The sequence below is a fragment of the Bos indicus genome, chromosome 21 (genome assembly GCF_029378745.1).
Source record: "Bos indicus isolate NIAB-ARS_2022 breed Sahiwal x Tharparkar chromosome 21, NIAB-ARS_B.indTharparkar_mat_pri_1.0, whole genome shotgun sequence".
In the NCBI taxonomy this organism is placed as follows: Eukaryota; Metazoa; Chordata; class Mammalia; order Artiodactyla; family Bovidae; genus Bos; species Bos indicus.
In genome coordinates this window covers 46,188,686-46,203,110 of record NC_091780.1, presented here as the reverse complement: position 1 = coordinate 46,203,110, position 14,425 = coordinate 46,188,686, and the positions used below count along the sequence as shown (strand labels likewise).

The 14,425-nt window shown below is 35.1% G+C and overlaps 1 protein-coding gene across 2 annotated transcripts in view; it reads right to left on the bottom strand.

Annotated features, from left to right (window-relative positions):
* The window catches only part of BRMS1L (BRMS1 like transcriptional repressor), a 42,898-nt gene that overhangs the window by 28,018 nt on the left and 455 nt on the right, over positions 1-14,425 (bottom strand). For both annotated transcript variants that reach the window (XM_070775462.1, XM_019983825.2), the window contains exons 2-4: positions 10,750-10,840; positions 6,915-7,042; positions 5,055-5,134 (exon numbers count right to left, since the gene is read on the bottom strand). In XM_070775462.1, coding sequence (XP_070631563.1) covers positions 5,055-5,134; positions 6,915-7,042; positions 10,750-10,840 — 299 coding nt within the window. The remainder of the gene's footprint in view (positions 1-5,054; positions 5,135-6,914; positions 7,043-10,749; positions 10,841-14,425) is intronic.

The window sequence follows — 14,425 nt, the reverse complement described above, 5'->3', positions numbered from 1 at the left end:
GAAGAAATTGAGGTAACTATTCAGCATCTCTGTGAAGAAATGAGGACTTTCTAAAGCTGAAACACGATGGAAGAGAGAGAATATCAATACAATTGCCTAAGAAAAAACATTACTTAAATGTATCTTGTTGACTTTTATCTATGGCAATGTAGTGCACTAGATATTCACAAAAAACAAAACTAAATAAAACTCCCAACACATCTAGACATTCTAGATAGAATACCACAAAATCTTTTTAAAAATATAGCTAATCTCTCAAGAAAATAAGATATATCCCCAAGGATCAAACATAAACAAGGAGCTAGAAACCAGCACGCTAACCTGATACTGAAACTGTGGTTTCCTTGAGGGTATTTGTTGGTTACTGAACAGAGGAGGCATGGTTTTTAGTGACTGTTTGGTTAAAAGAGAAAGATCTTGGAGGTAGCTGAGATCCCTGTATGGTTCTGAAGGGTTACTACATTTTATGAAAAGGCTGACTTAAAACGATCCACCTGAGGAAAATTTAGCACAGAGCGTAAGCGGAGAAAAAAGTTTTCCCTAAACATATATCATCTCAGGTCTGATTTCTACATATCTGAGATTTAAACACAGAAAATCCCAAGCCAAAAAACTAAAGCAGTCATGTGCTGGTGGCAGATAAGGATACCTGGCTAAAAAAATTCAGCAGAAAAAAAAGCAGATACTATTTAAAGGGGGCTTCCCAGGTAGCACTGTGGTAAAGAACCTGCCTGCCAATGCAGAAGATGCAAGAGACAGGGTTCGATCCCTGGGTTGGGAAGATCCCCTGGAGGAGGAAATGGCAACCCACTCCAGTATTCTTGCCTGGAGAATCCTGGACAGAGCAGCCTGGAGGGCTACTGTCCACAGGGTTGCAAAGAGTCAGACGTGACTGAGCATATGCACACACACACACATACACACAACCTGAAGAGCCACGTCTTCTGTCCAAGGCTCACAGAATTCCTACCAATAAAGCCTCCAGAATCATGAAATAAGCAAACAAACTGTGAGGTTTGGCAGAAATAAGAAACAGCAGAATTAGGCTTTGAAGAATGTCTGATAATGACTTACTGAATAAAAATATGAATTAACTATTAAGCAGTATGAAAGACAGAATGAGGACTTACATATGACTTATTAGAGTTCCAGAAGACAGAAGTAAAGACAATGGAAGAGAGGCAATACCAGAAAAGTTAACAGCTGAGAAATTTTTGGAATTAATGGAGGGACTTCCCTGCCGGTCCAGTGGTTAAGACTTCGCCTTGCAATGCAGGCGGTGCAGGTTTGATCCCTGGTCAGGGAGCTAAGATCCCACATGCCTCGTGGCCAAACAACAAAAAAAAAAACATAAAGAGAATTAATGGAAAACAAATTCTGAGATGCAAAAGTCACAACAAATCCAAGTCAAGAGAGAAAAATAATCCTGTGGAGACACACAGTACAGAAATTGAAGAACAACAAAGAGAAGAGTCTTTGCAGCCAGTGAGGGAAAGGGAAAAAAAATCTACAAATGACTGTAGGCTTCTAGCACAGACTGTGGAAAGCAAGGTCCTAAAAATATTAACAGGAAGTAACTGTCATCCTAGAGTGTTATAACCCCCTAAACTGTTATTCCACAATGTTTACAAATAAAGCTATTTTGAACAAATAAAAACTGAACTAAAAGACTTTCAGGGAAGGAGTGCCTAGGATATTCTTCAAAAAGCAAAACATAAACCTGCAGGGAAGGGTTGCAACTCAAAAATAATGAACAAGGGGCTGCACTGGTGGTCCAATGGTTAAGAATCCACTTTCCAATGCAGGGGATACGGGTTCAATCCCTGGTTGGGGAACTAAGATCCCATGTGCCTCCAGGCAACTAAGCCTGCATGTGGCAACTACTGATCCTACGCTCTCTAGTGCCTGCGCACCACAAAGATCCTTCATGCAGCAGTGAAGATTCCGCATGCCACAACTAAGATCTGATACAGACAAATTAATTAATTTAATAATTAAAAAGCAGTGAACAAGTAACTAGTATTAATAAATTATGTATAAACTTAAACACAACTAAATCTATGAGATCAAAGTAACATCTCATCTAAAGTATGAAAGGTGAGAAATTGTGAACTATAACTTGTAATTTGGGAGGGAGTAACTGCAGTTAGAGTTCTAAGGTCCTTTATATAGGAATTTTATCGAGGAGAACAGAGCTATTGATTGGTATTTAGATTCTACTAATGGAGGTATGTATACTGAAAATTTAAGATAATCTTTAAAATATAGAAATGGAAAATGTGGAGGTAATCAATAAAATAGAAATAGAGGATATAAATTTCTGATGTAATTTTAAAACTCAATAAATCACACATACTTACCAAAAAAAGGTCAGGAGAGAATTTTAAAAAAGGATAGAGAAGAACAAATTAAAAACACAGAATAGGTTGGACTTAAATACCAAAATAATTGGACTAAATTTATCAGTTAAAAGACAAAAATTGTTAGAATAGTTTTATTTTAAATCAAGGTATATGTTATTTATAAGTAATACACCTAAAATACAAGGCCAGAAAAAAGTGAAGAGATGAAAAAAAATAAAGAATGAAAAAACCTCTTATCAGGCAGATGCCAAGCCAAATAAAACTAGGGTACCTGCTTTAACTGTCAAGACAAAATAGACTTTAAGGCAAAAATCACTGTTACAGAGACAAAGTGTATAAAAAAAGGATAAAATGTTACACTCATTAATAATACAAAAATTTTAATATGTGTGTGCTAATACAGACTCTCTTTCTCTCCCTCTCCCTCTCTCTCAGTCATGTTCGACTCTTTGCGACCCCATAGACTGTAGCCTACCAGGCTCCTCTGTCCATGGGATTTTTCAGGCAATAGTACTGGAGTGGATTGCCTTTTCCTGCTCCAGGGGATCTTCCCAACCCCAGGCTCAACTCGGGTCTCCTGCATTGTAGACAGACGCTTTACTGTCTGAGCCACCAGGGAAGTCCTCTCTCTCTCTATATATATATACACACACATATATAAAGTAAAAACTGATAGAATTAAGGAGATATGGGAAATTAAATATCTTATTTACAAGAGTATCTAAAATAATAAAATACTTAGGAATAAACTAAAGTGAAAGATTTGTATACTGACAATATAAAACACTGATGAAAGAAATTAAGGAAAACACAAAAATAAGTGGAAAGAAAGCCCATGTTCATGGGTTGGAAGACTTATTATTGTTAATATGTCCATACTACCCAAAGCAATTTAAAAAAATCAATGTAACCTCTATCAAAATTCCAATGACTTTTTAACAGCAATAAAAAAACAATCCTAAAATTCATATGGAAATACAAAGGACCCCAAGTAGCCAAAACAATTTTGAGGAAGAAGAACAAATGTGAGGAGGCCTCACACATCCTAATTTTAAAACATATTATAAAACTACAGTAATTATAACAATATGGTACCAGAATAAAACTTAGACCAATGGAATAGAAATAGAGAGCCTTGAAAATAAACCCATGCATGTATGGTCAACTAAACTTCACCAAGGGTGCAAAGAATATATACATCACTTTCACTGCAGCATTATTCACAAATCACATTATTACTTATATGATGATTTATTTATATTATTCACACTCTAAATTAAGAAAGGGTAACATGGTTGGATATAGTATCAATATATAAAACTCACTTTTTTATGCAGCAGCAGAAAATAAAAAGTAAAAAAGGTAATTTTAAAAAAGCTGTTACTAAACAACAAATAAAATTAATAATAATAACAACTGTAAGAAGGAAAAGAGCAAGGTAAAATTATTAGGCTATTGAGTCATCATCTCACTAGAATGAAAGCTGCAAAAAGAGAAATTGTGATACTGATGCAAGAGGAGCTAAACACACCACAGGAATAGATGGAAAAAACGCTAAAAACAAGCCAGCACACACATGGATATTTGGTATAAAAAAGAGATGGAATTGCTGATTAGTGGGGAAACAATGAAGTATGTAATAAACAGTGAGATCACTTATCCATAAGCAAAGAAGTAAAATTAGATCCATACTTTAATCACACAAAAATGAATTAAAGATAGTTTAGCAACAAAAAGCAAAATTTCAAATTTTAAAAGAAAACATATCGTTTTACTCAAAGTGGGGAAAACACAAGAAACATATACAGTATTATAAAGGAAAGATGATAAATTCAACCACATTAAAATGTGAAATTTTGTTTAAAAGGTCATTAAAAAGAGTGAAAAAGATTCCCCATTGCCTGGGTAAAAATATTTGCAAAGCTTATAACCAGCAGTGCATTTGTATCCAGAATATATGAAGACTCTCTACAGTCAATGAGGAAAAGACTAAAAGCTCAACATAAAGGTAAAAGATATGTACAGGTACTTCTTAGAAAAGAAAACCCAAACAGCCAGTAAACACCAAAAGATGTTTCATCTCAGTTATAACCAAGAAAATGACACAAGCTCCATCATTTTTATATCTATCTACTCCCAGTACTTTAATGGTTTATAAAGATATGGTACATTAAGATAAGAATCATCATAGAACTTGTTCTTATTTTCACTAGTTATTTATGATCTTGTCTAGGTCTTATGAAAAGTAATCTGCAAAATCAACACTATGTTTTCCAGTGCTAGAGAATCCATTTTTCCCCCATAGAGAATTTTGCCCTAAGATGTGGAGACAGATCAAAAAATTGAGAAATTAATACAACTACCGGTTATACATTTTTTGCGTCTTTAGCATTATCCTAATTATACTACTTTTGGTGATGCCAGATGACATAATCATTACAAAGTCTTTTTAAGGCGACAGCTGCAAAACTTCTAAAATTATATCACTTAGTTCTTTTGTATGATTCTTTCTTTGTGTCCTATTTCCAATATAGCTTCCAGTGAAACTGTATTAAAAAAAAAATTGCATAAGTGGGCTGAACTAAAGTACTATTCAATTTTGTTTCATTTATTTTACTTTTTTAACTGCTGCACTCAGAAGAAGACTTGAAGAACTGAAATCAGCTTAAAAGTTAAGCAAAATAACAGTACCTCACAATGCTGGCGAGAAGCTTGAATTTCACATTCATATTTGTTCTTTACAGATTCTAAGCAGAGCTCTCTATAGATTCCTGCAACCAAACACAATTACTCTGATTATGTTAGCAATAAGGAGTTTCATTATCACTTCCCTGTAAGAATTCTGTCCTATTTTATAAAATGAATCAAGAAGAAATTGGCGGGTCTAACTTTACCTTTAAAAACTAGAAATAACAAGGCTCAGTCAAAATATATGTCAAAGAAGACTACAAAACTAAGAGCTAGAGAGAAACTACACTGCAAATTTTAGTTCTTACCCATTTTTCTAAAAAATATTTCTAAATGCTTGTTAGAGAATGATTAAAACAAAAATAAAACTCTTCACCTATGAAAAACAATGTCTCAGGATTCATAAGGGAAATAGAGTCAAAAAACTCTGGTTTCTCAATCATATATACTCAAACTAACAACTGGATACCATAACCATGGAAACCACTATTTTTTAACTATTACTTATATTCAGAGTCCAAAGCTTCCAAGAAGACTAAATGTATAAACTAATATAACGAAATTTATAAATTAACACCATGTTTGAGTGCTCCTGACAGAGCTTTACCTAGAGAATAGATGTTCAAGAGAGTTTAACTTAGAGGTACCAAGACAACCACATAAAATAGGCACCCTAAAAAAACCACATAAAATAGGCCATGCAAATACACCATCACAAAAATGGCAAAGAGGTCTAGATGTACATACTTAACTCTATGCCATAGCTGCCTCTAGAACTGCAATACTCTTTCTTGTAAAATAAAGGCAAGGAACAGATATCTGGAACTATGCTGTCAGCAACACAATCACACACACTACTCTTTGTACAATCAAAAAGTACAGGAGGCCACCTAGTAGCAAAGTGAATAACTGACTCAAGTAATATTTTCAAAACATTAGGAAGTCCACTTAGTTCTTTTCAAATGTCAAAGAAAAGTAAGGACATGTTTACTTTTAAGGATGTGCTAAGTCAATATGCAAAGATAGCAGATTAAGCATCACATTATCTATATACTTAAGCACTCAAGACTAAAATTCGGTTTAAGGAGGATTCAGTATAAGAAGAACCTATTATCAACAATGCCATAGGTATTATTAAGATATAACAGGTGTATGAGGATCAATTATTGTTCCCCAAAAAGAAAACAATCAGCATCTCCAGTAAATTTCAGTTTTCAGTTTGACTATGAAAAATCATTAAATGATCTTCAAATAGATATATCCTTTGTTAGGCATGGTAGGACACAATTCTGAGGCCAGATCCCAGTTACAAACAGAAGACTGAAATTTAACCATACAAATAAAATACGTGTCCATTTATTCATAATCACAAATGCATCATCAAACTTTTCAAAATAAAAACTTATAACTGAACTACAGGTTTGAAGGTTAATTTCCTGTTCTGTAACATCCTGATCAAATTTTTTTTATGTTTTTATAAATAAGAACTCTTTATCACTCTTAAAGATGAAAAATACTAAGAGGACTTAAATTGAACATTAATAGAAAAATAAACTATGGTAGTAACAGTATCTCTTAATGAAAATATCCTGGTTTCTAATTGTTTCACATGTGGAAATACCTTTTCAACAACACTGTGACCAATTTGAGGGCTTTTTTTTTTTAACCCTCCACAGCAGCAGAGAAAAGCAGGAGGCATTTAATAAATTAAAATAACTGTGGGCTGATTGATAGTATAATGTTCTGTTCAATGTAAATACATTTGTACTTCTATTAACAACAACCACTCATTTGACAAACACCTTTTAAATCTATTGAAGAATTCATATTCTACTATATGGAAAAGATGTTTCACTTTCCTACCTGCTACCTTTGTACGAATTTGCATATTTTCCTGTAAAGTTGCCAGTGGTTCCAAATATTCTGGTGCTTTTCCAGCTATGACTTCTTGTAGTTTTGCATCCACCTGACTTAATCGTTCTTTATAAAGTCTTAACAAAGCAAAAATTAATATATTAATTTTAAAAGCCCAGCAAAGGCTAACAATTTATCATTTCTATATATTATCTCTTAATATCATTCATATTCTGATAGCCTACCAAATGTATTTTTTCCTTGATCTCAGGTGACAAGAACACAGTTACATCATTTGACTTAAATGCAAATCATCACAAAGAAATGTTTTTCTATTTTTTAGATATATCACTTTTTAATGGTGAATTTACAAATCAAAAAAATACAACCAAAATAACTACCTCTGGACACTGCAGATGTTTTTAACTGCAGAATAAATCAATTCTAAGAGAAAAGGTCAAATAAACACTGAGTTTAAAAGGAACAAATCATTTTGATTAATTTAGATACAGGCATTACTAGCTGTCAAAAATAAATAATTCCCTGTCTCCTCTCCAAATCTCCTGAAAAGAAGTCAGTATAACAATATTCAGCCTACTAATTTTTAAGAGAACAAAGCAGCAGCAGAGTAAAACCAAAGGCTAGGGAACTTAAGACCTGGCATATTCAGCTCATCTAGACTGCGAATGAAGAAGCTGTAACAACATGAGTTGCTTGGCAGATGGGGAAGTGAAAAGCGGGGCAAAGAATCCCCGTTGCTCTTTTTACGAGTCTACATGCAAACAGGCCGAATGTAACAGCTGTCCCATCAATACCTTCAGCTTGATTATCAAAGATGGTATATGAGGCAACTCAATGTTTATTTTTACCAATAGTCCTTCAGGATAGAACGTTTTTTTTAACAAGAAAATGTTGAAACTGTCATTCTTTGTGAGAAGCACTTCTAACCCTGGTTTTGTAGCATTTCAAAGGTATCCTAAAATTTCAAAGCAGATTAACAATTTAAGATCATTATGTAAAAAAAATTTTTGCCATTTATTACTGCATCATAAGTGACTATGTCACAATACATCACAAGGATGGCATATAGTAACTCCCAGAAGAAACCACTGATTATGCTTATAGTTGTTTGTATAAATAGCAATTGACTATTGAAAACATGATGATACTTGGCGTTCATGTAATATTCCACTCTTTCCTCTTGAAAATACCAACTAATACAACTAAGACAACTAATATTGTCTATTATTGATCATTATATTTAGCATAGCAATTTATATAATGATTTTAAAGGAATAAAGCAAGTTTGAGTGTTCATACTAGTTAATATTCTTTTTTTTAAATCAGAAAGGAAAAATTATTTGAATCAACTTCCAAAATAATACATTATCATGTCTGAGTTAAATTTTTCTAAAATTCAACATACAATGTATGAAATCCAAAAAGTATAACACGATACTAATAGTTTTTGAAATTATAAATACAACTTCAGACAAAATGCTAAAAAACTAATACAAAACATGACTGCACCTGAAAAACATCAAACTCATACAAAATATGGATAATAAGGTATCCTGTATAGGTGAACATCCTGAATGAAGAGGATATGTGAATTAACAGTATTCAATTAACTCACTTTTAAAAGAATAGGTTCCTCAAAATCAGTATAATTTCTACAACCTTGGAATCAAGTATAAACTCATCAAAGGCAAGGATCATGAGTCCGGCAGCAGCAACCACAATACTATTCACAGAATAGAAGCTAATTAATGTTTGTTGGATGCTGAACACTGTAATGAATGGACACTTGGGTGGGACAAGTCCCTCTTTCTTTTTAAGAAGGTGGAAGAACTCACCTTCCACCACTTTACAAACTGCAAATTGTGGATTTTCTGCCTTAGGAAAGGAGTGCTATATGTGCCCTATAGTGCTAGAACAGGCAAAAGCAGGATATTCATTATTATTATTAATATATCTCTCACCTCTTCCAAAGAGGATTTGAGACAGCTTAAAGAGATACACAGTATGAGAAGACAAAAATAAAAAACAAAGCAACCGGGCAAGACAAAAAAATAATTATAAACCTTGTGCCGAGATCTTTTTTCAAAAACATTTATAGATACCAATTCCTTGAGAAAGAATCCTATTAAATAGTGTTAATGAGTCTACTTTTAATACTTTCAGAAATGAATAATGCTGATAGGGGGAACTGGCTGGTGATCATGGTGAGCCATGAGAAAGCAAAAACCAAGGCAACTGCCTGCCCCAAGGGGAACAAGATTAGACCAAATGACTCACTAGATGCAAACTTCTCCTATGTAATATATTATACTAGAGCTTTACAACAATTTTAATTTCTTGGATAACCAAAAAAGGCTCTATAAAAGCTCAATAACTGTTTAAGAATCACTCGTTCATGGATTTCTTATGCTAAAATACAAATTTGCTTCCTCTTTGCCAGAATGACCCCAAATGAACTGAATGAAGTCTCTGTGTTGCCCAAATAATGGATTCCTGGGAATCCAAACTAATTTTAACTTCAAATTAATAATGTAAATCTTTAGCATTAGAAAGTATCATGCTTTTTAAAGGCAAAATTTTATACTATGGATTATTTTGGATTGCTTATATCAATTTGTCACACTAGCATAGAACATTATCTATATATTCATCACTAATACCAATGAAAGTTAACACCAGAAATGGCATAAACAGCAGGATTCGTCTGGTAACGAAATCTGTCTTATTTCAGGCTGGCAATTCCAGATATTAAATGGGCTTTCATCTCTTCTTTGGGCCTCTCTAGGGAAGAAGTAGGAAAAAGAGAATAAGCAGCAAAATCACAAAGAATCCATAAACTGAAGAGGCAGCTTCTGAATAAGTTAAGCTATCTATGGTCTCAAAGGTTTCTCCCTTTCATCTACGTTTCCTAAAGTATGCCCCATGACCTTGCCGGCAAGTTCCAAACTGAATGTTCACCTTTAAGATGTCTTTAAAATCTGCATCTATTCTATTCTCTCCAGTCACTGGAGCCCCTTCGTGCATTACCAACTTTACATAAGAGTTCTGGCATTATAAAGAGGGGGAAAAAACAGTATCTATAAACACACACTACATGCCAGACAAATGGCTGAGAATTTTATATACTGTTCATTCAATCTTTACAGTAGATAATAAAGAATCTATTATTATATTTTTAAAATCTATCAAGAAAGCCTGGATTCAGGGCCTGTGATTCCACTACGATTCCTCCAAAGTAATGTGCCTTAGTGGAAGGAACATGATAGCACCTAAGAGGCAAAGCCTAGCTTAATTTATCACCTTCTGATAAACTATGAACAAATCACTAAACCTCTGTAAGCATCAATCTTCTCAAGAGTAAATGAGAGAGAAAACTATCTTCCAACCTTACAGAGAAGCAAACTAAACAATGCATGTGAAAACATGCAATGTATACATTATCCAATGTTAAGATATAAATAAAAATCACCATGCCATCTATGGGAAATAACTCTTATTCTCAAATTTTTTAAAAAATGTTATCTTTATCCAGTTTTTTAACAAAGGAATGAATGAAGCATATTAGAACCAAGGGTGCAGCAATCCAAGGAAAACACTTTCATAACCAATACCCACATAAAAATCTTATTAAATCCCCCCCAAAACCAGCCTCAATTAGTTAATGAGGCCTTCAACAGGAAAACAATAGTTGAAGCCTTTTTCAGGGCTGTCAGTCCCATAAAAAACAAAAAGGAAAATAGAAAGAATATAATTTCTCTCATGCTAGTATACATGTGACAAGGTTGAGATCCAATGACAGTGACCTTCAGAAGTTACTACTTACTGATCCTTGAGATCGGTAAACTGTTTTTCAAGATTGGACATTTCATCTAAACATTCCATTCTTCTTCTTTCACAGTCTTCATCATCCATTTCTGTTAATAAAATGCAAATATCAAAGATAAAACTAATGTTATGTTCCAAATACATCTGAACGTTAATTCAAATGGTTAAAGAAAAAAAAAACACAGAAAAACTACATTAGGACTTAAATATTTATCAAAAATAATTTCCACTGTAGATTTAATGTAAAATACAGATAAAAGTTAAAACAGTCGCTAGTGTAATAGTGTAGTGTTAGTCGCTCAGTTGTGCCCGACTCTTTGAGACCCCATGGGCTGCAGCCCACCAGGCCCCTATGTCCATGGGATTCTCCAGGCAAGGATACTGGAGTGGGTTACCATTTCCTTCTCCAGGGGATCTATCGAACACAGGGATCCAATCTGGGTCTACCTGCACTGCAGGCAGATTCTTTACCGACTGAGTCATCAGTAAACAGCCATTTTACTGATGAAAACATCAGTAAAACAATCGCTGGACCTTCTTAATTTTATCCGTTTTTTAAAATAATTTTATTTATTTATTTTGGCTGTGCTGGGTCTTTGTTGCTGTGTGGGCCTTTCTCTAGTTGCAATGACTGGAGGCTACTCTCTAGTTGAGGCACATGGGCTTTTTATTGTGGCAGCTTCTCTTGTTTCAGAGCACAGGCTCCATGGCGCCCGCCCTTCAAGAGGTGCAGCACTCAGGCTACAGCTACGTAGTTAGGGTTCCTGGGCTCTAGAGCACAGTCTCGATAGTTGTGGTGCGTAGGTAGGCTCAGTTGCTTCATAGCATGTGGGATCTTCCCAGATCAGGGATCAAACGTGTCTCCTGCATTGGCAGGCAGATTCTTTATCACTGAGACACCAGGGAAACCTCTTTATTCACTCTTAAATCATTTTATTAAAGGGCTGATGGGCAGTGGTCCAGTGGTTAAGACTGTGCTCCCACTTGTAAGGGGCATAGGTTCGATCACTGATCAAGAAACTAAGTTCCCACATGCTGTAGCACAGCCAAAAAGAGAAAGGTTGACCTTAAACTATGACTATAAAGTAATTAATCCACTTTCAACTTGTTTTCCACCAACTCACCAGAACTTAAGCACCAAAATGATTATGTCCTTTAAAGGTTAATATTGCTCAAGAATACTTATGGAATTCCACTTATGGAATGCTCACATAGATAATTTGCAAGTCAAATAAAAAAAGAAAATTAATCTCATTATGTTTACCACAGAGTATCTTGGTTTCCTACTCCTAGGCTACCACTGTTCCCTCTCCCCAAATTTCTGTCAGTCAGTGAGAAAGAGGAAAGAGGAAAACAAGCAAACTTTTCAAGGAAAACAACTGATAGCTACCAGCTCTCTCCTATATTTCACATTGTCTGTTTTTATCAATACATCACATATAGTTGACAACATCAGAATAACTTAAGCACAAAATGATATTCGTATTGATCATCATCAAATAAAAGTCAAACTATGAGAAAAAATTAAATTATGTTCAGTTACTTTCTACAGCAAGAGAGTATGATTTTTTTTTTATTTTTCTGAAACAGATTAAAATTATTTCTGGCTCTTAAGAGCTTATTCCTTGACTCTTTAAAATGTGGTCCCTCAAGATGACTCACTCCCCAATATCTCTGGATGGAGTTTTTCTGTAGCCTTAAGACTGGCCCAGTACCAAGGTTGGAGAGGAATAAACCTGTGGGAGTTAAACATGCAAGATAAATGGTAGAAAAGAGATGAAAAACAACATGCAACTGGAAAATTAATTTCTTTGTACTTAAAAAATCTGACTTGTGCTTCAAATTATTATCATATTCTCCATAAATTAATGTGTTCATTATTTGGGGGGATAGAACAAAAAACAGTTAAAAAACAAAAGCCCACAAGAATCAACATAAAAATTAGAGAGGCAGAATTTTAGTAAATAGATGTCATTTTGAGAGATCCTGACTCCCATAAAAACAAAAACAAAGAACATGTGAAGATAAAATGTTTTACAGATGCAGAAAACGTACTCACATATAGTAGAGATGTTCTCTGTATTCTTCACTTTTGAAATCTCACCTATTTTCATGACTAAGCAGATGAGTTCCAAATTATGCTTCCCATCCCAGGCAGGTTCCAATGCCACATTACCACCTGTCAGTTGGGCACTCTGACTCAAATATACCATCAGGACCTCAAAAACAACATGTCTGTAATACTTTATCTTCTATCTTCATCTCAATCTTTTTTTTTTTTTTTTTTCTATTTCTGTTCAAACTACCACCATTCTCCTTGTATTTGGATTTTTCTTCTTACATTGACTCCTAAACTTGTAGTCATCAATCCCACTTTCTGCTTTTTCTGAAGTCTTTCACACCTATATCTTTTCCTTTTCTAGCTCAAATCCTTCTCCCAACCAAACTGGTTTTCTCACTCTTAAACAAGGCTTAAGCTCTGGCCTTGCACTTTTTCTTATATTCCTTCTTCTACAGAAACACCTGAACGTTACCACTCCAATCCAAATTCCGCCCATTCTTCAAGATAATTTAGGTAATCCCACTAGCTTTTGCTGACCACCCTGTAGTGAAAAGATTTCCTCTACCTCTGAATTTCTACAGTATTGTTTATAAAGAAGCATTCATTTGGCAATTGATTCAAGTGGTGACCTATGACAGCTCTTTAATTGTGGTCAGATCATAACTATTTATACCGTCCACTGAGTAGAACCCAATACTGCAAAAGGAAGTCACTCAGAAACACTTATTCGGGGTGGCTGATTTATTGACTGAAATTACATACTTCCATGGACTTTTCTTTGAAAGGGAAGCCTAAAAAAGGAGAGTGTCACGGTGATGATAGGCTGTCGTTAACCTGTCATCAATCCTTGCTTCACATGGCCAAAATCAGGCCAAAGCAAAGAATAAGTCTCGTCTTCGTCGTATAGATAGAAGGAAAAGAACCCATATAATCATGAATTTCATTTCTTTTTAAAATAACCGTTCCTAAAATTTTGCAAAAATTGATGTATGGTGTTAACCTGCCCCCCTCCACTCTACCCCATGCCACTCCCTTCAAAACAGAAAACAAAAACAAATAAACAAAAAAATCTGAAACAGCACAAAGTTAGAAAAGACTGCAGGGAAGAAAAGATTTGGAGAACTTCAAAGCTGCCAAAAATCAGCCAGTTATTTATAAGCATATGAAGATCTCCAATCAATCCTGATGTTGGGCTCTTCTTCTCAGTCTTGAAAAGTTCACAGAAATGATGCAGATGACCCAGCTCCCACGTCAGTCCCCCGAAAGAGGACGAATGTCAACTACTGACTGACACGCTGACTTGGAAGCTGACATTAATAAATTCTAAACCAGCCAAGAGCGAGTACCCTCGGCTCCTGACAACCCACACACGCTGAGAAGGGCTGCAAAGGTGCAATATAAGAAGTCGGCGGTGTGGGGAGAGGAGGCATTTCCAGCGTCTCCCAGATAAGATGCGGGACATTTTCCTCTCCGGATAGCCCGAGGCACTACCCAGAGGTCCCAAGGGCGGGGCGGATCGAGAACAGAACCGAGCAGCGTCCGTGAGCTGGACGAGTCCAGGCCCGCGCCCTGCTCCGCTCCGCCCCGCCAACTGGGACCGGCCAGGAGCTGG